This window comes from Vulpes lagopus, chromosome 24 (assembly GCF_018345385.1).
Source record: "Vulpes lagopus strain Blue_001 chromosome 24, ASM1834538v1, whole genome shotgun sequence".
In the NCBI taxonomy this organism is placed as follows: Eukaryota; Metazoa; Chordata; class Mammalia; order Carnivora; family Canidae; genus Vulpes; species Vulpes lagopus.
Genome location: NC_054847.1, coordinates 555,440 through 581,429, shown reverse-complemented (window position 1 = coordinate 581,429; position 25,990 = coordinate 555,440). Strand labels below are relative to the sequence as shown.

The window sequence follows — 25,990 nt, the reverse complement described above, 5'->3', positions numbered from 1 at the left end:
ATTGTAGGCCTAAAACATCACTATATAACAGCTTTGCCTTTTAAAAAATTTTTAAGTATCTTTATAATATTGGTATTGATAAATATAACTCACATTTAAAAAACTCTTTGGAGGCCTCAAAAATTTAACAGTATGAAAGGATCCTGAATCTAAAACGTCTAAGTAGCAGGGGTGTATACACCACCCTTTGTGTAAAAAGGGGAGAAAAATATCTTTGTACTAGCTTATATACACATGAAGGATCTCATGAAGAATAAACCAGTAGTGGTTAAGCAAAGAGAGGGTAGGAAACAGGCAGGTGGAAAGCCCCTTACTCAAGCTCTCATTTAAAAAAAAAAAAATTCTGGAGCTATGAAAACGTATGTAGCCTATTCAAAAAAAGTTTTAAGAGGAGATGGAGGCTGCAGGGGTCAGCCTGACAGGAGATGGGGACAAAGTCAGGCTGAAAAGGGGAAGGGGTGCAGTCTGTGTATGGAGTATCTATGTTCCTCCACATCCAAAAACCATCTCTGGGCAAAATTCTGGAGGATTCTTCTCTATAGAGATGAAACCAAGAGACCCAGAGCTAATGGTATGAAACTCTTCATCTTAAACTATACCATGTACCCACACATCACCATTTAATCAAAGTCTGCAATAGGTGAGGTAAACAGAAAAACTAGCCCAAAGAAAAGCGAGGTAATTCAGGATCTAAAGAAAATTTATAACAACAACAAAAACACAAAGTCATGCACCCAAAAATACTGGATAAGTTACTGAACCTACACTGCCAAGTGGATCTGAGGATAATGGTACAGTGTTCTACTAGTCATCTTAGAAGAATTATTATACATGCTGACCATACGTTCATGTAGAAATGGTACCTTGATATGCATACAGCAGGAATAAAAAGAATGTGCTTTAGTATCAGATACAAACCCATTTCATTTACTATATGTGTGCTCCTAAGAAATGTATTTAACTTCTGAGCCTATTTCGTCCAACATAACGTGGATGATACCTGTCATACAGTGAATACAAGAATCTAACGAGTCACTGTTTTCTGATGTGGTAACACATTCCCCAGCACTTAGGGAATTCTCAGTAAGTGCCACTCATATTCCTCATGATGCAGCAGAAATAGCTGACAGTGTGTTACTGTAAAATAAAAAAAAAAAAAAAAAAGATTAGTGGCTGTCAGACATTGGAGGTGGGAGAAATGGATAAGCTGGATTTTATTTTTTAGTTTAAATAAATTAAAAAAATACAAGTCACCATGAAATATGCTTTAAGGTTAGTCATTTAATGTATTAACATTTTCACCTATAAAGATACAATTTGCATATACAGGGAAAAAACAGGTTCTGAGGACATAAGAGAATACCAGAGACAGGGAAGCAATCAGAAAATAGATCAATTCTAGGGGTGAAAAATGGAACTGCATTCCATGCCTGTGTCTACATAAACTTGGAAGGAGAAAGAAAAATGAAACAGGATCATAACTAATGTAGAAAATATACTTGGGCCATTTGTCTCAACCGTACAAACATCCTGGGGGTCCTGGTCTGGCCTCTTTCAGGACGATCACCTGAAACACAGCCACTGGTCTCTCCCTTCTCTTTACGAAGACTCTGAAGTGCACTCCAGGAATTAAAAGATCAGATTGGCATGTGAGCAAGGTCAGTGGCCAACTTCTTTCAGGTACATTGTATAGAGGTGTACATGACAGTGAAATGCCTACTCACGCCTGAACAAGCTGCTTCCACCTCTTAACTTTTTTACTTAGGATTACCTAAATTGAGATCACAAAGTTAACATCTTTGGAAGCTGGACCAGGGAAATGAAGTATCTCAGCCCATCTTTACAACCACTGTGCATTTCGTATCAGCATCAAGTCACTGACAACAGTGAATTTCCAGGCTCAACTGTGTCTGCCCAGTCGGGCTGGCCAACAGGGTGCACACACAAATGCCTAAGCTTCAGTTCACATCTTCCCCTTCTGTCAGTTGGGAACTCTGCTTCCTGGGCATTTCAGTGACCTAACTCAATAGTGTGTGGTTCCAGTAACTCTAAGTTCAAAATTAATACCCCAATTCAACATTAAAAACTGCTTAATATTTTGTTAGTAAAGCATACAGCTCTAGTAATGACTACAATCTGAATAAAGCCATTCTTACTATGTAGGATGTAAAATCATAAAAGCAACATTTTTAACCAACAAAACTGGCGTTGTCACACATCATCTGGCAATTTTCCGCTATATCAAATATCCAAAGAAATGACAGTCAAGTGCACTTCCTTTCAGCTAGATACAGACTCTACAGTGGCCATAAGTTCACCAGAACTGTCCAGGAAACCAGGCCTGCCTGTGGTCACCATAAAGGTCATTTGTGGCAGATGCTTTCACGTGGAGATCTATTTAAATCTGCTCAGAGATGGAGTCAGTTGACCAGTAAGACACATGAGTTATGTATGTAACTGGCCACAGAAAATGAAAATAAAATTTGTGGTACTAGGAGTGTATTTTGTGGAAACGGGCCACAAGAGAGTGCGAGGACAGGCACTGTTACTGTGCTAACATTTTCTAAAGTATGCAGGACAGTAAAATGGACTAATCAGGGGCTTTATAAATTCACATAAATAACGGAAATGCAGTATTATGGGGTTTTCCAGGGCTTCACACATTGCTGGGGCTCAAAATTAAATGTTTACACTTCTCTATGACACCTGAGTCAGGAATAAAAACAAAGCTGGTGTCCTTGTCAGGTTGAGTAATATCTTGACAACAGCAGGTCATTCATGTCCTTTGGCCTCATTTCCCATCTATAACCTGAGTCTCCCCCACAGCCATGGTCCCAAGAGCCCCAGTATGCTACCACCAGGGCTCCATGCACCTCAGTGCTTGGGGGACAGCTACAGTGCCCCAATCCTGCACAATACAAGACACCTGCTCTTTAACAGCCTTCAGAAGGACAGAAAAGAGCATCCTCTACACAGTGCAATCCCTGGAGGCCTGACACAGTAACATCATACCTATGGCTCTCATTCCATTTTCCTCACCATTCTTTTAATAGCACTTTCTCAACAAGTAGAAAAATAAGCTATAAGTAGTCTGAGGTGGCAAAAATACTCAAAGCAGCCACTAAAAACATAATGTCTCTGAATAAAGTCAATCTACCTCCACATACTTGTAATTATTTTGCCTTCTTCAAATTTTAAAGGATAAAGCCCTAAAAAAAAAACTCTGAGGCTTATGTCAATTCCTAATGTGAGATATTTTCCAAGGATCAGTACCAAGAAAACAAAGACTAAAATGAAGCATTATTTTAAAGGGGAAGAGGGAGGGCTGCCCCTCCCCCATCATCCTGAGCAGTCACTGGCCCTATAGATGGTGGGAATATCAACCCCACTGCCTCAGGGAAATTCCTGAGAGCTTAACAGCCCAGGATTCCTGAAGTTACTTGCACCCAGTTCTGATCTAAGGCTTGTAAATTTGATGTTTAACAGAAACTGCAACTGCATCAACTCCTTTCCACAACACTCACTCATACATCACCATACTATTAACATAACAGTAAAGTACTTGTCCCTTAAGCACTAACACCTAACTCTGAAAAGAAAATGCCTTTCAAAACAGGTGTGCTCAAAATAAGATCTTCCAGAGAGTTCTACAAAGAAACTCCTGGAATGAACCAGTGCCCCAAAAAGTTCATGTTTTAGCTAAGCAGAAGTCAGAAGTCTTCTCTACAGTAAGTGTATGGATTAAACTATGATGTCACCACTTTCAAAAGAACTATTCAAACTATTAAAAACATTTATCACCAACAGAAACACCCTGCAAATTATAGTATTGCACACAGGGCATCAGAAGCTATGCAAATCCAGATATGAAGGACTTTAGAAGACCCAGAACAGAGACCCTAAGGCCATGCCCGTGGCTGCTCCAGCCAGCATGCCCAGTGCCAGATCACTGTCATTGTCTCGATACCGCTCTTGAATGATGACTTGGTTGGCAGGCTGTTGTCCATAAAGTCCTAAAAAAAAGTAAAAAGCAGAACCTGTGAGAAGCAATTTGTGAAGTCCAACATTCCCTCAGAAAGACAGCGCATCCTGAAAATGGTAGAGGCCACATCTCCCTACATCTGTGTCCCTCCTCTCAGTGCTGTCTTCCTCTGGAGAGGCGCGGGGTGGCTGAGTGGGTGCTCCTCAGCTCTCCTCCACCAAAGGCTAAGGTAATGGTCTCTAAGACTGTACTAAGAGGAAATCAAGGTGCTCAACTTTCCAAAGTCCAAAGCCCCAACCACTGCAAACAGCAGGATCCTAATGAAGCTGTAAGCTTCAGTGTCCGCCTTCCACATGATGACAGGTAGATGGGGGACAGCGTGGGAGATACACAAAGCTGCAACAAGGCAAGAGCCAAGAATCTGCACCTAAAGCTAAATATGTAAAACCCATTTAAAAGCTAATTAGTTTCGTGATATTCATGCAAACCATTTTTAAATTAAACCTTAAATCTGCTAATATAACTTGCTTTTCATTTTTAATCATGTCTTTATGGGGGAAAATACTTATATTAGCAGAAAAACTTCTAAAAAGCAAACTAAACAAGTTTAATATTAATTTGCATGATTAAAGTTTACAACTGGAATGTATCATTTGTTCTATACTTCACAGCTATGTTGTCTAATAGCTAATCAGCTTTAAAATTACTCAAATATAAACAGCGTTAACTTTCCTTCCTGACCCACTATTCACTTAACAATTCAACCCTAGGGGAGGGATCTAGAAACTAATCCAATAGTAATGTATACATGCAGATATGAACCAACAGCAAAATAAAGGCTAACATTTAGAAGTGTTTATCACTCTAAGCATTTAGAGTACTACAAGCATTTACATGTACTGACACTTAATCCTCACAACCTTGTAAAAGGAGTTTACTATTATCCTCATTTTACCAATGGGGAAAAGTGAGGCACACAGGGGTTAAGTGCAGTTAAGACATGAAAACCCAGGCACTAGGGCTACAGTTGTAAGCTCAGGACCACTAATGCCTCAAATATAATGGAGGGGGAGAAGAGAGGAGAAAACCCCAAAGCTATATAGTAGAATGAGACCATTATAAACCTATGGGCTGATCAAGTACAGGTAACAGCACTGGAAACCAACAATCTTTTATGCAATGCTTAAATCTCAAAGTTAAGGAACTGTAAAAACTTACTTTCACAGCCTTAAAATTTTAAAGTTTTCAGTTAGGCAACTGTAACTATGAAATGTAGGACAGTAAAAAATTGTAAGCTGATTTAATTAAAAAGATCCCTTGGACAATCTAAATCTGCATTTCCCACAGAAGGTCACACCAAGGGACTCCCATACCACATGACCAGGAGAGCCTTCTCCTGCAGCTCCTGCTCACCTCTGCTCCTACCAAGGAGTGAAGTCCTTACCCAAGTCAGCTGGAGACATCTCCAAGTTGTGCTTATTATAATTACCTAATTTAACTGAGTTTTCCATAAATGGCCAAAATGTGAATGTGAAACAGGCAGATATTGTTTCCCCAGGATTACTAAATTAGATACTTTAGGGAAAACTAAAGGCAGATAACCTTTACAAATTACTATCAAAGCAAGGAACTGAGTAAATTATAGAAGAATCAGAAAATCTGGACTTGTCATTTGTACTTGCCAAGGGAAAACTGCAGTGCAATAATGTCATCAGTACAATCTCTGTAAGACAGAAAACTCCAACCACAGAAGCCAACTTGAAGACCTAGAGCCCACATCAAAAGACAGCTGAACAGCCATCCACTAATGCGGGTAAATTAAAAACAGAACACTTACAGTGTGCACACAGCACCCTTTGTACTTTTTACATTGGCTGACTGACCACTGGCTCCAATCATATTACAGAGAAGGGCTTGGGGGTGTCTGCCGGCTCAGACAGTACAGAATGCAACTCTTGGTCTCGGGGCCTTATGTTTGAGTCCCACGTTGGGTGTGGAAATTAAAGTAAAATTTTTAAAGAGAGAGAGAGAGAGCACCTTTAACCTGCTCTATGCATGGACAAAAGGACAAAAGGCAACAACAGTATGTCATGAAGCTGGCAAAGCACTGGAGCATCCAGAAATGCTGAGAAGCTCCTGCCTGGTTATCAGCACAATGCTACTATGGGATGACCACAAACCAACTCGGCTCCTCTATAGCAAGGATACTTACTAGTGGGTCACAATGCTAATGTTGAATGCCCACCTACTTGACTCTGCCCTTTACAGCAAGTATCTTGAGGGTGCACATGAGAGTGTTATCTTTTTCTGTAAGGCAAGTCAATGATAAAGACAGAATCTGATTTACAGAAATTCCCTTTATAAGCACTTGCACAAAACTTGTGCTCTTTCAAACAGTAAGAAACAGCTGAGATTATGCCAGTCTGGGAGCTGAATTAAGAGGCTGGCTCTCATGGCTTGGTCAGTCTAGGGCTTAAAAACCCATCACCAACTCCAAGATAAATGGGTAAAGAAATCAAATTTATAAATAATTATACCATGTTTATTTTCACCAGTCATCGCAGAAAAGTTAATTAAAACCACTTGACAGGACGCCTGGGTGGCTCAGGGGTTGAGCGTCTGCCTTTGGCTCAGGGCATGATCCCAGGATCCAGGATCAGGTCCCACATCAGACTCCTTGGGAGGAGCCTGCTTCCCCCCTCTGCCTGTGTCTCTGCCTCTCTCTCTCTCTCTCTCTCTCTCTGTCTCTCATGAATAAATAAAATTAAAAAAAAAAAAAAACCACTTGACAATCTGTTTAGACGTAACAAAGCTATCAAAACTTTTAGAGCTAACAACAATAAGCTATCTTTCAGGACGACTGAGAAACCAGTGTTTCATGAACTCCAAGTGGCGTCAGAAACTGGCACACTGTTCTGAGAATCAATTGGGTAAATGGTATCAAGATTTATTGTCAGGACAACTGGGTGGCTCAGTGGTTGAGCATCTGCCTTTGGCTCAGGGAGTGATTCTGGGATCCTGGGATTAAGTCCTGCAACAGGCTCCCCTCAGGGAGCCTGCTTCTCCCTCTGCCTATGTCTCTTCCACTCTGTGTCTCTCATGAATAAATAAAATCTTAAAAAAAAAAAAAAAAGATTTATTGTCATACTGTCAGATAAAATGTTATAAAGTCCAGATTTCCCTCAAAACAATCCAGAGAGGGCAGCCCGGGTGGCTCAGCAGTTTAGTGCCTGCCTTCAGCCCAGGGTATGATCCTGGAGACCCGGGATCAAATCCCATGTCAAGCTCCTTGCATGGAGCCTGCTTCTCACTCTGCCTGTGTCTCTGCCTCTCTCTCTCTCTGTGTGTGTGTGTTTCTCATGAATAAATAAAATAAAATCTTAAAAAAAAAAAAAATCCAGAGAAGAGAAAAAGAGATAGAAGTGAAATAAAATTAGGCATGATGTGGTAGCTGAAGCTGATAATGGACAAATGACAGTTCATGACACTACTGTCATGTCTACTTTCACATGTTTGAGAACTTTTATACATTTCAATGTATCAAAAGAAGTGTAAGTGTCTATGCTCTTTGACATATTAATATGCACAAATAAAAAATGTATCCTAAGATTGAACAGGAATAAAAAAGAAAATCAGAGATGTTTAAAGCAGTATCTATGATTGCAAACAAGAAAAAAGGAAGTAAACAGCGAATACGACAAAATATATACAATTTTAAAATGAGAAAAGAAATGCAAAAATACAAAATTGCAAACATGAAAAATTCATTTTATATGAGGAAGGTAATTCACACAAAAATAGTTGTGCTAAGATCACAGGACTAACAAATACTTCATTTTCTAGCATCATCATTTATTGGTTTTCAACTTGACATGAAAAAAAGTCAAGCAAGCAGAATCTCTCATAGTCTGTGCTAGTTGAGTGAACTGCATCAGACTGCAGGAACAGATGAGCGGAGAAACTCTCATGCGCTAGAAGTATGAGAAACCAAAGTAACCACCAATAATTAGAAGGTCAAAGACACTTTGACTCGGGAGCCAGTGATCTCTGGCATTAGCATCAGTGCCCACTTAACCTTTCTGGTAACAGATTCTCCTTCCACTCCTTCCACTGCACTACATTTGCTCACAAACCCCTCAGATTTCCTATCTCTGTTGTTCTTGTTCTAGGCTATTCGCCATCTCATTCTCTTATATGTGGACCTGACATGCCATGTCCACTGCAACTTGCCCCTGCCTGACTTCCTATGCTCTCCAGGCACCTGGGTGTGGCCTTGATCTTCAGTACATCAGTCACATGGCTCTCAGTCCCCTCACCCTGACTGCAGGCCCCAGCCTCATAGCCAGCATTCTCTTACACCTCCCAGTGCCAAAAGTGCACCCAGGACTTGAGCTATCCTACCTACACAAGCCAGTTACTCACATCTATGATCTTTCTCGGGTAAGGTGAACAATGAAAGAAGTGCATCAAAAGCCCAGACATAAATAATAAAATAAAATTTAAAAAATTTTTAAAAAAGGGATCCCTGGGTGGCGCAGCGGTTTAGCGCCTGCCTTTGGTCCAGGGCTCGATCCTGGAGACCCGGGATCGAGTCCCACGTCGGGCTCCCGGTGCATGGAGCCTGCTTCTCCCTCTGCCTGTGTCTCTGCCTCTCTCTCTCTCTCTCTCTCTGTGTGACTATCATAAATAATAAAATAAAAAAAAAATTTTTAAAGCCCAGAATAAATACAAGTACCTTCCAAGTCTTTACTTCACCTGCAAAAGGGAGTATCACCTGAGTAGTGATAATTTTTGAAGGATGTTACCAGAAGAGAAAAACAGGAGAATGTTACCCTTAAAACTGGCCTCTTAGTTTGGTTGCTTCTTAATATAAGTGAATACCAGTAAATATAAATCCTCTCCTCGGGAACAAATCTAGATACAATAGTGAAGTTTTGAAAAGCCTACTTTAACTTTCTAAGGGAGTGTAAAAATACATGTTTTTTTTTTTTTTTTTTTTAAACATAGTACCAGAATGATTTGTGCTCTATAGTCAGAAACATAGTTCACTTATCCTTAAACAGAAATACATGTCCTTCGGGACTCCTTGATCTACCCACTAAACGAAGAGAACTAAGGAATGGAAGGTGGGCATGAGTTACCTGCATATGGATACTGGTAGGGTACAGCATAAGCCTGCCCGTTTGCAGCATAGACAACTTGAGTTCCTGGTGGGTATGCACCACTGTATGGACCACAGCCATATGTCTGAAAAGAAATAGGCCCATCAGAAATAAAATTTTGAAATTCAGCATCAATTTGTAATAAAAATTCTCAACAAAGTGGGTGGGGACGGAATGTACCTTAACATAATAAAGGCCATAGATGACAAGCCCACAGCTGACATCATATTCAGCAGTGAAAAGTTAAAAGCTTTCCTCTGAGATCAGGAAAAAGAGATGCCCACTCTTACCATTTTTATTCAACATCATAAAGTCCTGGCCAGAGCAATCAGGCAAGAAAAAGAAATGAAAGGCAAATAAATTGGGAAGGAAGTAAAACTGTCACTATTTGCAGATGAAAGAAAACCAAGAAACTACAAAAAAAAAAATAAACTAAAAAAAGGAATTCAGTACAGTTACAGGATACAAAGTCAATATATATGAATCTACTGTTTCTTTTCTCCTAACTATCAGAATGACAAATTAAGAAACAACTCCATTTATGATTAATCAAAAACAACAACAACAAAACCCTAGAAATAAATTTAACCGAAGAAGTGAAAGACCTGTACGCTGAAAGCCACAAGACACTGAAGGAAAAAAAAAAAAAAAAACTGAAGGAAACACAAATAAATGAAAAAGTATTCTGTGCCCATGGATTATAAGAGTAGTTAAAAGGTCAAAACTATCCAAGGCAATCTATAGGTTCAATGGAATCACTATCAGAATTCCAATGGCATTTTTCCCCAGAAACAGAACAGTTATACAATTTTTGTGGAACCACAAAAGATCCCAATAGCCAAAGCAAACCCCCAAAAGACAAAGCAATCTTAAGGAAAAAAGCAACAAAGCAGGAAGCATCCACTCCCAAATTTCAAATTATACGACAAAGCCACAGTAGTAACTGTATGATATTGATATAAATACAAACACACAGATCAATGGGAAAAAACAGAGAGCCCAGAAACAAACCCACACACACATGGCCAATTAATCTATGATAAAGGAGCCAAGAATACACTATAGGGAAAGGACAGTCTCTTCAATAAATGTTTGAAAAACTGGACAGCCACATGTATAGAATAAAACTGAGCCATCATCTTACATCATATAGAAAAATCAACTCAAAATGGATTAAAGATTTGAACATAAGACTTGAAAGCAAAAAACTGTAATAGAAAACATAGGCAATAAGCCACCTGCCATATAAGTCTTGGCAATATTTTGATTTGACAACAAAAATAAACAATTGGGATTGCATCAAACTACAAATCTTCTGGGGGGTGCCTGGGTGGCCCAGTCAGTTAAATGGCCAACTCTTTTTTTTTTATAATAAATTTATTTTTTATTGGTGTTCAATTTGCCAACATACAGAATAACACCCAGTGCTCATCCCGTCAAGTGCCCCCCTCAGTGCCTGTCACCCATTCACCCCCACCCCCCGCCCTCCTCCCCTTCCACCACCCCTAGTTTGTTTCCCAGAGTTAGGAGTCTTTCATGTTCTGTCTCCTTTTCTGATATTTCCCACACATTTCTTCTCCCTTCCCTTCTATTTCCTTTCACTATTATTTATATTCCCCAAATGAATGAGACCATATGTTTGTCCTTCTTCGATTGACTTACTTCCCTCAGCATAATACCCTCCAGTTCCCTCCACGTTGAAGCAAATGGTGGGTATTTGTCGTTTCTAATGGCTGAGGAATATTCCATTGTATACATAGACCACATCTTCTTTATCCATCATCTTTCGATGGACACCGAGGCTCCTTCCACAGTTTGGCTATTGTGGCCATTGCTGCTAGAAACATGAGGGTGCAGGGGTCCTGGCGTTTCACTGCATCTGTATCTTTGGGGAAAATCCCCAACAGTGCAATTGCTGGGTCGTAGGGCAGGTCTATTTTTAACTCTTTGAGGAACCTCCACACAGTTTTCCAGAGTGGCTGCACCAGGTCACATTCCCACCAACAGTGCAGGAGGGTTCCCCTTTCTCCACATCCTCTCCAACATTTGTGGTTTCCTGCGCTGTTAATGTTCCCCATTCTCACTGGTGTGAGGTGGGATCTCATTGTGGTTTTGATTTGTATTTCCCTGATGGCCAGTGATGCGAAGCCTTTTCTCATGTGCGTGTTGGCCATGTCTATGTCTTCCTCTGTGAGATTTCTGTTCCTGTCTTTTGTAAATGGCCAACTCTTGATCTTGGCTCAGGTCATGAGATCAAGCCCTGCATCAGGCTTAGCACAGGGCACGGAGCCTTCTTAAGATTCTCTCTCCCTCTGCTCCTCCTCCTCCTAATTACTTAATAAAAAAATAAAAATTTTCTGCACAGCAAAGGAAACGGTCAATGAAATGAAAAGGCAACCTACTTAGTGGTGCCTGGGTGGCTCAGAGGTTAAGCATCTGCCTTCAGCTCAGGGCATGATCCTGGAGTTCCAGGATGAGTCCCACATCGGGCTCCCTGCCTGGAGCCTGCTTCTCCCTCTGCCTATGTCTCTGCCACTCTCTCTGTGTGCCTCTCATGAATGAATGAATGAATGAATGAATAAATAAAATCTAAAAAAAAAAAAAAAGAAAAGGCAACCTATTAAATGGAAGAAAATATTTGCAAATCATTTATCTGATAAGGGATTAATATCCAAAACATATAAAAGAAGTCATACAACTCATTAATAACAACAACAAAACTAAAATGGTCAGAGAATCTGAATGGACATTTTTCCACAGACAGCCAACAGACAAATATAAGAATGTTTAACATCACTTATCATCAGAGAAATGAAAATCAAAAACACAATGAGAAATCACCTCACACTTGTTAGAATGGCTACTATCAAAAAACACAAACAAAAAACAAGTAACAAGTGGCAGTGAGAATGTGGAAAAATGGAAACCCTGTGTACTGCTGGCAGGAACATAAATTAGCGTAGCCACTATGGCAAATAGCATGGAGGTTCCTCAAATAATTAAAAACAGAACTACCATAAGATGCAACAATTCTACTTCTGGGTATAAAAACGGATGAAAATGAAAACATGACTCAAAAAGATATATAGTCATACCTTGTTTTATTGTGCCTTGCTTTACTACACTTTGTAGATGCTATAATTTCACACCTTGGAGGTTTGTGGCAACCCTGCATCAAGCAAGTGTACTGGCACCATTTTTCCAACAGCATTTGCTCATTTCATGTCTGTGTGTCAGATTTTGCAAATTCTCACGATATTTCAAACTTTTTCATTATTATTATATTTGTTACACCAATCTGATCAGCGGTCTTTGTTTTGGTGTGCCACAAACCATGCACATAAAATGGGCAAACTTAATTGATAAATATTGTGTGTTCTCATTGCTCCACTAACCACTAGTTCCTGCCTCTCCCCATTCAGGCCTTCGTATTTCCAAGACCTAACAATACTGAAATGAGGCCAATAACCCTGGGATGGTATTTAAGTGTTCAAGTGAAAGGAAGAGTCGCCTGTCTCTCACTTTAAATCAGAACCTAGGTATGATTAAGCCTAGTGAGGAAGGCATATGGAAAGCCAAGACAGGCCAAAAGCTGGGCCTCCTTCACCAAGCAATTAGCCAAACTGCGAATGCAGGGGAAAAGTTCTTGAAGGAAATTAAAAGTGCTACTCGGGGGAGTGCCTGGGTAGCTCAGCTGGTTAGGTCTCCAACTCTTCATCTTGGCTCAGGTCATGATCTCAGGGTCCTGAGATGGAGCTCTGCATCGGGCTGCATGCTCAATGCAGTCTGCTTGAGATTCTCTCTCTCTTTCTGTCCTTCCCCCTACTCATCTTCTTTCTCTCTCTGAAATAAATAATAAAATCTTTAAAAGTGCCACTCCAGTGAACATACAAATGGTAAGAAAATGAAACAGCCATATAGTTAATATGGAGAAAGTTTGAGTAGTCTGAATAGAAAATCAAACCAGTCCAACATTTCCTTAAGCCAAAGTCTAACCCCTAGCAAAGCCCTGACTCACTTCAATTCTGTGAAGGCTGAGGGAGGCGAGGAAGCCAGCCTAGCAGCAGAACCCCCTTAAGTAATTTTCAGCAGTTCCAGGAAGAATATGAAGCACTAGGAAAGTTGCTGGGTAGGAAGACCGTGAGGTCTAAGAACTCAGCAGGTGACTGGGCAATCTTCCAGTAACACACATCTATGAATGGGCATTGCCAGAAATGGGCAGGTGAATGACTACTATATTCTGGGAAATCTGGAGACAAAAGGCCCAGCCTTCTTTATAAACTTGCAGGTGGGGGGAAGGGGAGGACTGACACGTGTACAGACAATTACAATTGCAGTTGTCATGTGACAAGTACTATATGACATAGGGAAGAATAGGTTGCTGCTGTCAGACAAATAGCTACATGGTTTAAACCTGTTGTCTTAAAAAAAATAAAAAATAAAAAAAATAAACCTGTTGTCTTATAAAAGCAGAGCACAGGAGTTAAGCTTCTGGAAGATGGCAAAAATGCAGATGTTCCCTATTCTTCCTGCTAAGTATAACTAACAATCCTGAACATAATATATAAAAGAAACATAAGGAGACTCTGAAAGATGGCAAAAAAGGTGGCAGACTGACTAGGGACCTCAGGACCCTAAGAAGGACAGAAGGTGAGCTCTCTGGGTTTCCTTTTTGGCTCCTACATCCTAGACTAGCTAAAGGAGAAGAGAGGAACCACTAAGTACAGACAAAAAGGCCTCAATAAAAGCCTGCTGTCTACCCAAAATCCTTGGGAGGAAAGGTGCCATCTGGCAAGAGAGACCATTTTTAGGCAGTAACTGCTCTACTCCCATCCAATACTACAGAAATAACTGTGGCCCCACCCCAACTTCCACCAGCAATACCAAGTACAGAAAGTAAACTTCCATTCTCTATACTTGGCGGCAATAAGGCACCCCCTGCCCCTGTTCCAAAGTAATATCAGAGAAGGCCAAGTAAGGAGCTGAGAATATCACCCCGCCGGATGTAAACAACACACACCCCTCTAGTCTCATGCCATGGTGTTAGTGGAGACCACGTAAGGAGCCTGAACTCCCACCTTTTTCTGGAACAAACAATGCCCCTTCCAGACTTGTGGGATACAATCAGCAAAGACCTAGTGGCAAACAAGTACTCATCAGTAACCACAGTATTAGTGGAGGCTAGTGGGGAGCAGTAAAGAGGACTCCTCCAATTCCCATACAGGCTGATATCAGCAGAGACCTGGAGGAGGGCCTAAATTCCCAACCCTCCTGACAAGAAGGTGACAAGAAACCCACCCCCTGGGAGTTTGGCTTAGTGGAGAACCTACACTTCCATCCCTACATGGCAGCAACACAGTAACTGTCTCTTCACCCATAACAGCATTGGGAGGAAGTGCACTGAAATATAAGATTTAAGTTAAGATTCAGTCTTATGATACTGAAAATGTCCAGGTTTTGATCAAGAATCATTCATCATATCAAGAATCAGGAAGATTTCAAAATGAATAAAACAAAAGAGATCAATATGACAAAGATGTTGGAATCATCTAGAAAGGTTCTTAAAGCAGCTATCATAAAAATATTTCAAGAAGCAATTATGAACATGTCTGAAATACATTTTAAAAAGTCTCCACGAAAACAGAAAATCTCAGGAAAAACTATGTAAAGATACATACACATATTTATATATTTTCAAAATATAAAAAATGAAACCTTTAGAAAAAATATATAAAAAAATACAGTGAATGAGCTTAATAACAGAAATGACAGAGAAAAAGAATTAGTAAACCTGAGTATAAACTGGTGAAAATAGATCAATGAAAAAAAAAATTAACAGAATCTGAGATATCTAACACCCAGGTCATTATGTTCAAAAGAGAAAAGGGGCAGGACTGAAAAAACATTCCAGAAATAATGGCCTAAATTTTCCCAAATATAGAAAAAAAAAAATCTATATATTCAAGAAACTGAATACCAAACAAGATAAGCCCCTGCAAAATCCATACCAAAACACATTATAGTCAAATTCTCAAAACTAAGGACAAAGAAAGTAGCCAGAAACAATGCACTACCTACATGGGGGAAGAAATTTTAATGATAGCAGATTTGTCCTCAGAAACTATGAAGGCCAAAGGAAATAGCACACACTTGCCAAATGTCCAAAGAAATGTCAATTCAGACTTCTATACTAGTGAAAATATCCCTCAGAAATAGAGAAGAAATCAAGACATTCTTGGGTGAAGGAAAACAGAATTTGCTACCAGCTGATCCTAAGAGAATGGCAAAAGGAAGTTCACCAAGCAAAAAGTAAACAATTGAAAAAAGGAATCTTGAAACATCAGGAGGTAAGAAAATATGGTCAGAGCAGAAATGCATGTAAATATAATAAACTTTTCTTCACAGTTTGACTTTTCTAACAAGTTTGACAGCTGAAACAAAATCTCTAATATCATCTAATGTGGTTCTCATATATAAAAGAAATGTAAACACCTGATTTTGAAAAATACATATATATGAATAACATAATAACTAGAGCAACCACTAAAAAGGCAATATAAAGAGATACACTCAAGAAACATTACAGATAAATTAAAATTCAATTTTTGGGGCAGCTGAGTGATTCAGTTAGTTAAATAAGCATCCAAATCTTTTTTTTTTTTAATAATAAATTTATTTTTTACTGGTGTTCAATTTGCCAACATACAGAATAACACCCAGTGCTCATCACGTCAAGTGCCCCCTCTTTGTTTGGGCTCAGGTCACGAGCTCAGGGTTGTGAGATAAAGCCCACATCAGCTCTGTCTGCTTTGGATTCTTTCTCTCACTCTGCCCCTCCTCCCGCTCTCTTTCTCCCCACCCTAAAATAAATAAATCTTTTTAAAATATGCAATTTTAAAACATGTTCAAATAACTCGCAAACAGCGTAAGAGAACATAGAGAAATTTTAAAAAGAGAACCAAAGGAAAACAAAAAACAAGTGGCATACTTAAACCTAACATACCAAAAATTACATTAAATGTAAATGGCCTTAACATATCAATTACAAGATAATTTGTCATATATACAAGGAGAGATGACCCAATTACATACTGCCTATGAGAAACTCACTTCAAATGTAATGATATATGTAGCTTGAAAGAAAAAAGATGGGAAGAGAGAGCATGCAAACAATAAAAAGTAGCAGAAGTGGCTATATCAATATCAGAGCAGGCATCAGACAAAAGAAACAGAAAGGGTCATTACATTATAATACAGTTAATCCACCAAGAAAATATAAATGCCTCTTGACCAAACAACAGAGTTGCACATGTAAATCAGACAACTTATATGCTAAGGACCAATTCCACAAAAAGTACAAATTACTACAAACCACTTAATATGAAACAGAGGATGAACAGTCCTATAATTATTAAGAAAATAGAATCTGTAATTAAAAATACCCCCCAAAAAAATCTTCAGGCCCAGACTATCTCACTGGAGATTTCTGCCAAATATTTAAATAAGAAACACCACTCTATATAATCTCTCTAAGAAATAGAAGAGCAGGGAACACTTCTTAAAACTCATTCTATCAGGTATTACCTGATACCAAAATAAGAGTACAAAAAAACCGCACTACAGATCAATATCCTTCATGAATATAAATGAAAACATTTTTAACAATATTAGCAAAGACAGAATTCAGCAACAAATGAAAAGAATTATACACCCAACTAAGTGAGGTTTATTCCAGGGATGCAAGGCTGGTTCAGTATTTGAAAATCAATGATCCATCATATTAGCAGGTTAAAAAAAAAAAAATCACATGGCCATATGAAATTATGTAGAAAAAGTATTTGACAAAATTCAACACCTATTCATGATTAAAATACAACAAAACAAAAGAAAACAACCCTCTCAGAAAACTAGGAAAGAAGGGAACTTCCTCAACTTACTATAGAAATTCCAACCAGGGCAAGGAAATAGAAGGCACACAGATTGGAAAGGAAGAAGTAAAACTCTATTTGTAGATGACATGGTTGTCTATGTAGCATATCCCAAAGAAGTACAAAAGAAAACTCCTAGAACCAGTAAGTGAGCTTAGTAAGTTCACAAGCTATAAGATCAACAAAAATCAAAAACCTTGGGGAAATTGAAATTTAAAATAAAATATCATAGACAAGATTTAAAAAAAAAAGAAATAGTAAAGTACAAATCTAACAAAACGTACAAGATTTATATTGAAACTACAAAATGGTGAAAAAAAAATCAAAGAGTATCTAAAAGACAGTCCATTCATTGACTGGAAAACTCAACATAATAAAGATGTCAATTCTCCCCCAAAAAACCTGATACATAGGTTTATTTTTTTAATTTTTTTAAAAGATTTTATTTATTTATTCGTGAGAGACACAGAAAGAACAAGAGGCAGAGACACAGGCAGAGGGACAAGCAGGCTCCATGCAGGGAGCCCGATGCAGGACTCGATCCCAGGACCCCAGAATCACGTCTTGGGCCTAAGGCAGGCACCAAACCACTAAGCCAGGCAGGGATCCTCTGACACATAGGTTTAAAACAATTTCTATCAAAATCTATCAAGAAGATTATATTGTAGATTTAGACTTTCATATGGAAAGGAAATGGAACCAGTAGAGTTAAGGGAATTCTGAGAAGGAAGAATAAAGTAGGATATCAGTCTACCCCATCTCAACACTTTTTATACAGCTATAGTAATCAAGTCTGTGTGGTGTCAGAGGAAGAAAAACACACAGATCAACAGAACTGAACAGAGAACCCAGAAATGGACACACACAAATACAGCCAACTGATTTGTGACAGAAATGCAAAAGCAATTCCAAAAAGAACTAAAAGTCTTTCTAACAAATTGTAGTGGAACAATTAGACATCTATACTCAAAAAAAAAAAAAAAGAAAAAGAAGAAGACTTTTAACTCTAACACATTCCAAAAAGATTAACTCACAATGGAAAACACTTAAATGAAAAAAATGAAATAAAAAAAAGAAAACACTTAAATGTAAGTCCTGAGACTATAAAACTATAAAACTTTCAAAAAATAACATAGTAGAAAACCTTAGGAAACCTGGTCTGGGTTAAGTGTGAAACGTGACAACAAAAGCACAAACCATAAAAAGTGATAAATTGGACTGCATGAAAATTAAAATTCTGTGAAAGGCATTATTAAGAGAATAAAAACACATGCTACAGAACACATATCTGACAGAGGGTTGCTATCTCAAACATATATAAGAATTTCAAAAGTCAATGTTAAAAAAATAATAATTAGAAAACAAGCAAAAAACATGAGGTGACATTTTACTGAACAGGATATATGATCGCAAGTAATAAAAAATGGCAACATCACTAGCTGTTAGGGAAACGCAAATTAAGATCAGAATGTGTGGAACTCCTGGCTGGCTCCATGGCTGAGTGTCTGCCTTTGGCTCAGGGCATGATCCCAGGGTCCTAGGATTGAGGCCCGTGTCGGGCTCCTTACATGGAGCCTGCTTCTCCTCCCTCTGCCCATGTCTCTGCCTCTGTCTCTCATGAATGAATAAATAAAATCTTTAAAAACAAAACAAAAAAAAGATCAGAATGTGTAAGATCACTTACAGGTGCTAAGACAAACACCTGTTAGAACAGCTAAAATAAACAACAGTGATACCACTTAATGCTGGGGAGGATGCAGAGAAACTAGAATACTCATAAGTGAAATGGTAGAGTCATTCTGGAAAGCAGTTTGTTAGCTTTTTAAAAAACTAACCACGTACTTACCATACCATCCAGCAATTCCATTTGGAGGCATTTTTTCCAGAGAAATCAACTTTGTGTTTGTACAAAAACCTGTACATGATGAGTGTTCACGGTAGGTTTATTGGTAATAGCCAGAACTCTGCGACAAGTCCAACAGGTAAATGCCCCTCAATACTTAATGGGGTACACATGCAACAATCTGGATGGGTCTTAAGGGCACTGTGCTAAGTGAAAAATACTAAACTAAAAAAAAACTCATGTGATCACATGCTGTATGACTCCATTTATGTAACACTGTGGAAATGACAAAATCATATAGACAGAGAACAAACCACAGAGTTAGGAAAGGGAAGGAGGTAGGATTATGTAAGGGTGTAGAAGGGAGATTTTGTGAAGTTTTAGATCTTGACCGAGGAGAGGAGCTGGTTACACAAATCTATACATATGATAAAGTGACACAAAACCAGACATAAATATTGTGCCCATTTCACATTCCTGGTTTTCATTTTATCTAACAAGTAACAACTGGGGAGCTGGGTGAAGAGTACATAGGATCTCTACATATTATTTTTGCAACTTCCTGTAAATCTATAATTATTTCAAAATTAAAAGTCAAAAAAACAAAACAGAAGTACCTTCCACAACAGACTTCTATATGTAGGACTAAGCATTTGGCAATTCTAACTAGGAGATACCCCCAAAGTATTTGGTATGTGATTTTTTAAGGTTTTGGGTTTTTGTTTTGTTTTGTTTTTTCAAAATTAAAGCAGTTTTTCAGATTATAAAGAGAATTCCAGTAAATCATTAAGTATAAACCATAAATCATCAATACCATATTATGAAAGCAACTACCATTAACATGAATCATTTTTAGATCTATCTTTAAAAAATGTAAACATGAAGATTATACATTTTATGAAAGAAAATAATCTCTTACTGGCTCAAGGGGTTCTTAAAAATTTATTTCTTAAAATAAAAGGATAGTGGCACAGAGACCCCAACCTCCCTTCATTTGGATTCCAAAATGCCAAGATCCGCTCCCTACCTCAGGGGTTGGCGTGGCATAGGCTGTGTAAGGCGGTGGGGAAGAAGCCACAGCTGTTTCATCATACAGGACTTCTGAGCCAACATACGCCTATGAGAAGAGACAAAGAACGAAAGAGGTTGTCACAAAGCAACCATAGGTTCTTAGGACTCTATGCATATATATTTTATTTAGCAAATTCTTAAAAATTAGAACAGCAAATACAACAGCTCTGTGAGAAGCAGTGAACAGAAGTATCTCCCCACCATTCCCTTTCAACCCTGAACTCTAGTAACCTTTGAATTCAGGAGGAGGGGGGGCGTCTTCAGCCATCTGCAGGAGGCAAGAACAAAGCTCTCATGGCCCAAGGAGGCAGAGTCTCCATTACCCAGGCCTTTTCAAAGATGTGTCACTCTCAACAACTCTTTTGTTGAATAAAAATCCTACAGTCTGAAATATAGCAGTCAGAGATTGTTCTACAGTCTGTTTTTTGATTTTAAAAAAATTCTTCATTAAATTACTTCCCAGTGAAAAGAAAAATCTATGCACTATTAAAAAAAAATCTATACAAAAAAAAATTCCATACAAAGAATCATCTTGGAATCTTACCTCTAACTATATGGATCATTAATACTGATTTCAGCCAAGAAGATTTTTATCAAAGAAAAGGTAACTGGAGTTGCAGAATAGGCTTAGGAGGAACTATCTTGGACTAACAGGAGTAGGAAACAATGACATTTGGATATTAAGTCTTTTGTACTTTCTTTTTCCACCTGCACAAATTATCTTTCTTTTATAAGCTTCCTCTACTTTTTCTTCCTAGAGAGATAAAAGAAAAAAATCCCATCTGAAGAATAAAAATGTTGACCACAAAAGTTGCTTTGATTCTGACACACACGAGCCCTTACAAATGGGATTTACCTGTCTCAGTGACCTCAGAAGCAGAGCTAGAGTCAAGTACAAGTTCCAAAAATGCTTGTTTCACAAGGCTGAGATGCTATGCAATAGAAAGGACTCTGCAGTCCTTTATGAGCCATCCCTGTAGATCACAGAACCCAAAGTGTTGCAAAAATTTCTAGATAACAGACATTTCTAGAAGCTAACACTTGAACCAGTGCTGCCTATATTCAGAGGGCTCCGCTTGCCTTTTTAAAAGGTTTGGCAGAATCTAACTTGCTCTCATATCAGCAAAAGGTGCCCCGCCCAGCTATGACTATCCAGCCATGGCTACATGGCCAAGAGACCCATCCCCATTTTCCTTTCCTAATCCCTCAGGCTCTCATTTGTTACAGCAAGACTAAATGAAAACGTTTCTGGTGACTGCCTTTAGCAACTTACTGTGTTTGTCCTGGAATCCTGGAGTGTAAATTTCCAGGCTCTAGAGAAAAGAAAAAGGAATGTTTTTATATAAAGCAATCCAACATCTAGTTCAATGATTCTCAAGCCTGTGTTGGTATCAAAATTTCTGAAAACACTTGTTTCAAGAACAAGTCTTCAGCCCTTACCCCAAGACTCATTCAAAGCATTTGAGACATGCACAAGAAATACATAATACACAAAAAATACATATCTGTGGTATATACACTATATAATATTTAAAGCATAATCTATTACTATACAGTTTTTGCTTCACTCTTTAGTAAATAGAAAACGCACTCTGCTTACTATACTGCAACTTGCTTTATTCAGTTCAGGTCACACACAGATCTACTGCATTTGTTTTTGAATGGCTACATAATGTTCCATGATATGAGATTTAGATTGTCAATTTTTTGGTAACTGAAAATAATGCTGGTATTTTTTTGGTTACCTTTAGAAACTGACATATAACATTTAAGTTTAAGGTATATAACATGATGATCTCATATATATATTGTGATAATCATTTTGTTTTATAATATACATATATATATATATAAAACAAAATGATTATTACAGTAAGATTGATACCTTCATCCCCTCACATAACTGCTTTGTTTTTTTTTTTTTTCTGGTGATAATATTAGAAATCTACTCCCTTAACCTGTTCAAGTATATAATAAAGCATTTGTTCACTATAATCACCATACTATATTAGATGCCCAGAACTTCTTCATCACATAGCTGAAAGTTCGTACCCTTTGACCAACATCTCTCCATTTCCCCCAACCAACAGCCCTGGGAAACCACCAGTCATTCTACTATTTCTAGAAATTTGGCTTTTTTAGATTCTAAAAGAGAGAGAGAATATACAGTATGTCTTTAATTTATTTCACTTAGCACAATGCCCTCAAGGTTCATCCATGCTATCGCAAAAGGCAGAATTTCCTTCTTTTTTTCACGATTAAATATTGCGCGCGCGTGTGTGTGTCACATTTTCTTTAACCATTCATCCATCAACAACTGCTGAGGCTGTTTCATGTCCTGGAAAATGTGAATAATGCTGCACTGAACACGTGGGTGCAAGTGTCTCTTCAAGATAATGATTTCATTTCCTCCAAGACATATATCCAGAGGGAGACTGCTAGATCATATGGTAGTTTTTTGAGGAACCACCATAATATATCCATAGTGGCTTGTACCAATTTACATTCCTGCCAACAGTGCCCAGAGTTCCCTTTTCTCTACATTCTCACAAACACTTATCTTTCATCTTTTTAATAGCAGCCATTCTAGGAGATGTGAAGTAATCTCATTATGACTTTGATTTGCATTGCCCTGGTGATTAGTGATGCTGAGCATCTTTTCCTGTTGGCCATTTGTAGATCTTTGGAAAATTATTCAAGTCCTTTGCCCATTTTGAAATAAAACTGTGGGTTTCTGCTATGAAGTTGTACAAGTTCCTTATACATTTTGGATACTAAGCCCTTATTATGTAGATAGTTTACAAATACCTTCTCCCATTCCATAGGATGCCTTTCCATTTTTCTGTCGTTTCTTTTGCTGTGCAGAAGCTTTACAATTTGCTGTAGTCCATGTTTACTTTTACCTTTGCTTTTATAGTTATACAAAAAAAATCATCGCCAAGACCAATGTTAAAGAGCTTTCCCCCCAAAACTACTACTTTCTTACATGATACACAAAAATAAACTCAAAATGGATTAAGGACCTAAGAAGAGAATACAGGCAGTAACTTCTCTGACCCATCAGCCATAGGAACTTCTTGATATATCTCCTGAGGCAAGGAATACAAAAGTAAAAATAAACTATTGGGACTACATCAAGGTAAAAGCTTCCCCACAACAAAGGAAACAACCAACAAGGGAGCCCTGGGTGGCGCAGCGGTTTGGCGCCTGCCTTTGGCCCAGGGCGCGATCCTGGAGACCCAGGATCGAGTCCCACGTCGGGCTCCCGGTGCATGGAGCCTGCTTCTCCCTCTGCCTGTGTCTCTGCCTCTCTCTCTCTCACTGTGTGCCTATCATAAATAAATAAGAATTTAAAAAAAAAAAAAAAGCAAACAACCAACAAAACTAAAAGAAAACCTACCAAATGGGAAAAGATATTTGCAAATGGCAGATCTGATATAGGTTAGTATCAAAAAAAATATAAAGAACTTCTAAAACTCAACACCCAAAAACCAAATAATCCAATTAAACAGAGCAGAAGACATGAAGACATTTCTCCAAAGAGACATCCACATGGCCGAAAAGATGCTCAACATCACTCATCACTGGGGAAATGCAAATCAAAACCAAAATGAGATATCAGCTCATAACTGCCAGAGTAACTAAAATCAACACAAAAAATATGTGTTGGTGAAGATGTGAAAAAGGAGCCCTCTTGCACTGAAGGTGGGAATGCAAACTGGTGAAACCACCACAGAAAACAGTACAGAGGTTCCTCAAAAAATTAAAAATGGAACCTTATGATCCAGTAATTGCACTACTGAACATTTACCCAAGGAATATGAAAACACTTATTTGAAGAGGTATATGTCACCCCTATGTTTACTGCAGTATTATTTACAGTGGCCAAATAGCAGTCCAAATGTCTATCAATAGATAAGTGGATAAAGCAGTGTGTGTGTATGTATATCTAAACATGAATGTTATGTATGTGCATATACAAGTATGTATGTGTACACACGTGTGTATATAACGTGTATACACACACAGGAATATTATTCAGACATAAAGAATGGCATCTTGCATGCCATTTGCAACAGCATGGATAGAGCTAGAGAGTAGTATGCTAAGCAAAATAAGCCAGTCAGAGAAAGATAAATACCATATGATTTCACTCATTTGAGGAATCTGAGAAATAAAAGAACAAAGGAAAAAAGAGAGAGACAAATCAAAAAGCAGAGTCTTAACCATGGAGAACAAATGGATGGTTGCTAGAGGGGAGGTGAGTGGGAGATATGGGTGACATTGGTGAAGATAATTAAAAGTACAATTTATCACAATGAACACTACGTAATGTACAGAATTATTGGATCACTGTATTGAATGCTTCAAAGTGATACAGCATTATATGTTAACTTACAAGAATTTAGAAAAGAGAAAAGGAGCTTTTTCCCTATGTTTTCTTCCAGTGGTTTAACAGTTTAGGCTCTTCTTATATTTAAGTTTTTAAACTACTCTGAACTAATCTGTGTGAGTGGTCTAAGTTAGCCTTCCCATTTCATTCTTTTGCATGGGATTATCCAGTTTTCCCAGCATCATTTAATAGTTTATCCTTTCATCATTGAGTATCCTTGGCTCCCTCATCAAAAACACCTAACTGGCTCAGTCGGAAAAGCACACCACTCGATCTCAGGTCATGGGTTTGAGCCATATGCTGGGTGTAGAGATTACTTAAATAATAAATAAAATTTTAAAAATATATATGGACTATATATGCATGGGTTTACTTCTGGACTCTTGATTCTGTTACAATGGCCTATGTGTCTATGTTTATGCCTGTACCACACTGTTTTGATTACTATAGCTTTGTAATAAAGTTTGAAATCAGGAATTGCAAGGTCTCCAAATTTGTTCTTTTTCTAGCTATTCAAGGTCTTTTGTGCTCTTGAATTTTAGGATTGTTCTATTTGAAAAATGGCATTTAAACTGATGGAAACTACACTGAATTTACAGATGACTTGAGGAGTATGAACATTCTAACAATATTAATTCTTCCAATCCATAAACACATGATATCTTTCCCATTTGTATCATCCTCAATTTCTTTCATCAATGTCTTGTAATTCTCAGTGTACAGAGCTTTCATCTCCTTGGTTAAACTTATTATTAAGTATTTTATTATTTTTAGTGCTATTACAAATGGGATTGTTTCTTTTTCAGACAGTTCCTTGTGAGTGTATAGAAATGCAACTGATGTTTGTACGTTGGGTTTATATTCTGTAATTTTACTGAACTCATTTATTAGGTCTAGCAATTTTTGGGTGGAGTCTTTAGAGTTTTCTATATAGAGATCAAATCATCTATAAAAAGATCATTTTACTTCTTCCTTTCCAGTTTGGAGGTCTTTTACTTCTCTTTCTTGCCTAACTACTTTAGCTAAGACTTCTGGTGTATTAAATAGAAGTGGTAAGAGTGGGCAATCTTTGTCTTATCCCTAATCTTGGTGGGAAAGCTTCCAACCTGTCACCGTTAAATACGTTAGCGGTGGACTGGTCAATATAAAAATAATGCTACTATTAATATTGACATTCTCATTACCTTTGCACCCTTATGTAAACATTTCTATAGGGAAAATGCCAACAAGTTACACTGCTGGGTCAGGAAATATAAACATACTTCAGTGGGTACTGCCAAATGACCCTGGGAAAAAGTTGTAACGAATTCTGTTCCTACTAACTGCCCATATACAATCACAAAAACTAGACCCTAAGTCTTAAATTTCACAAATTTCCAGTTCTCCCTCCTTCATCCCTTTACCCTTCCCTTTCTTAATGACTCCCCATCCTTCTGCTCTCATCTATACCAGTTTCTTTTCTGTTTTTTTTTTTTTTTTTTTAAGATTTTATTTATTTATTCATGAGACACAGAGGGAGAGGCACAGACAGGCAGAGGGAGAAGCAGCACTCAATCTCAGGATCATGAACTAAGCCAAAGGCAGATACTCAACCACTGAGCCGCCCAACCA

General features: G+C 38.1%; 1 protein-coding gene across 3 annotated transcripts in view; it reads right to left on the bottom strand.

The window, feature by feature from the left end:
• Positions 1-1,261: 1,261 nt before the first annotated feature.
• The window catches only part of PLEKHB2 (pleckstrin homology domain containing B2), a 49,866-nt gene continuing 25,137 nt past the window's right edge, over positions 1,262-25,990 (bottom strand). For 2 of the 3 annotated variants that reach the window (XM_041739704.1, XM_041739705.1), the window contains exons 5-8: positions 21,260-21,299; positions 19,943-20,032; positions 9,124-9,229; positions 1,262-4,013 (exon numbers count right to left, since the gene is read on the bottom strand). In XM_041739704.1, coding sequence (XP_041595638.1) covers positions 3,877-4,013; positions 9,124-9,229; positions 19,943-20,032; positions 21,260-21,299 — 373 coding nt within the window. In that variant the 3' untranslated portion in view covers positions 1,262-3,876. The remainder of the gene's footprint in view (positions 4,014-9,123; positions 9,230-19,942; positions 20,033-21,259; positions 21,300-25,990) is intronic. The other variant, XM_041739706.1, reaches the window with a different exon arrangement.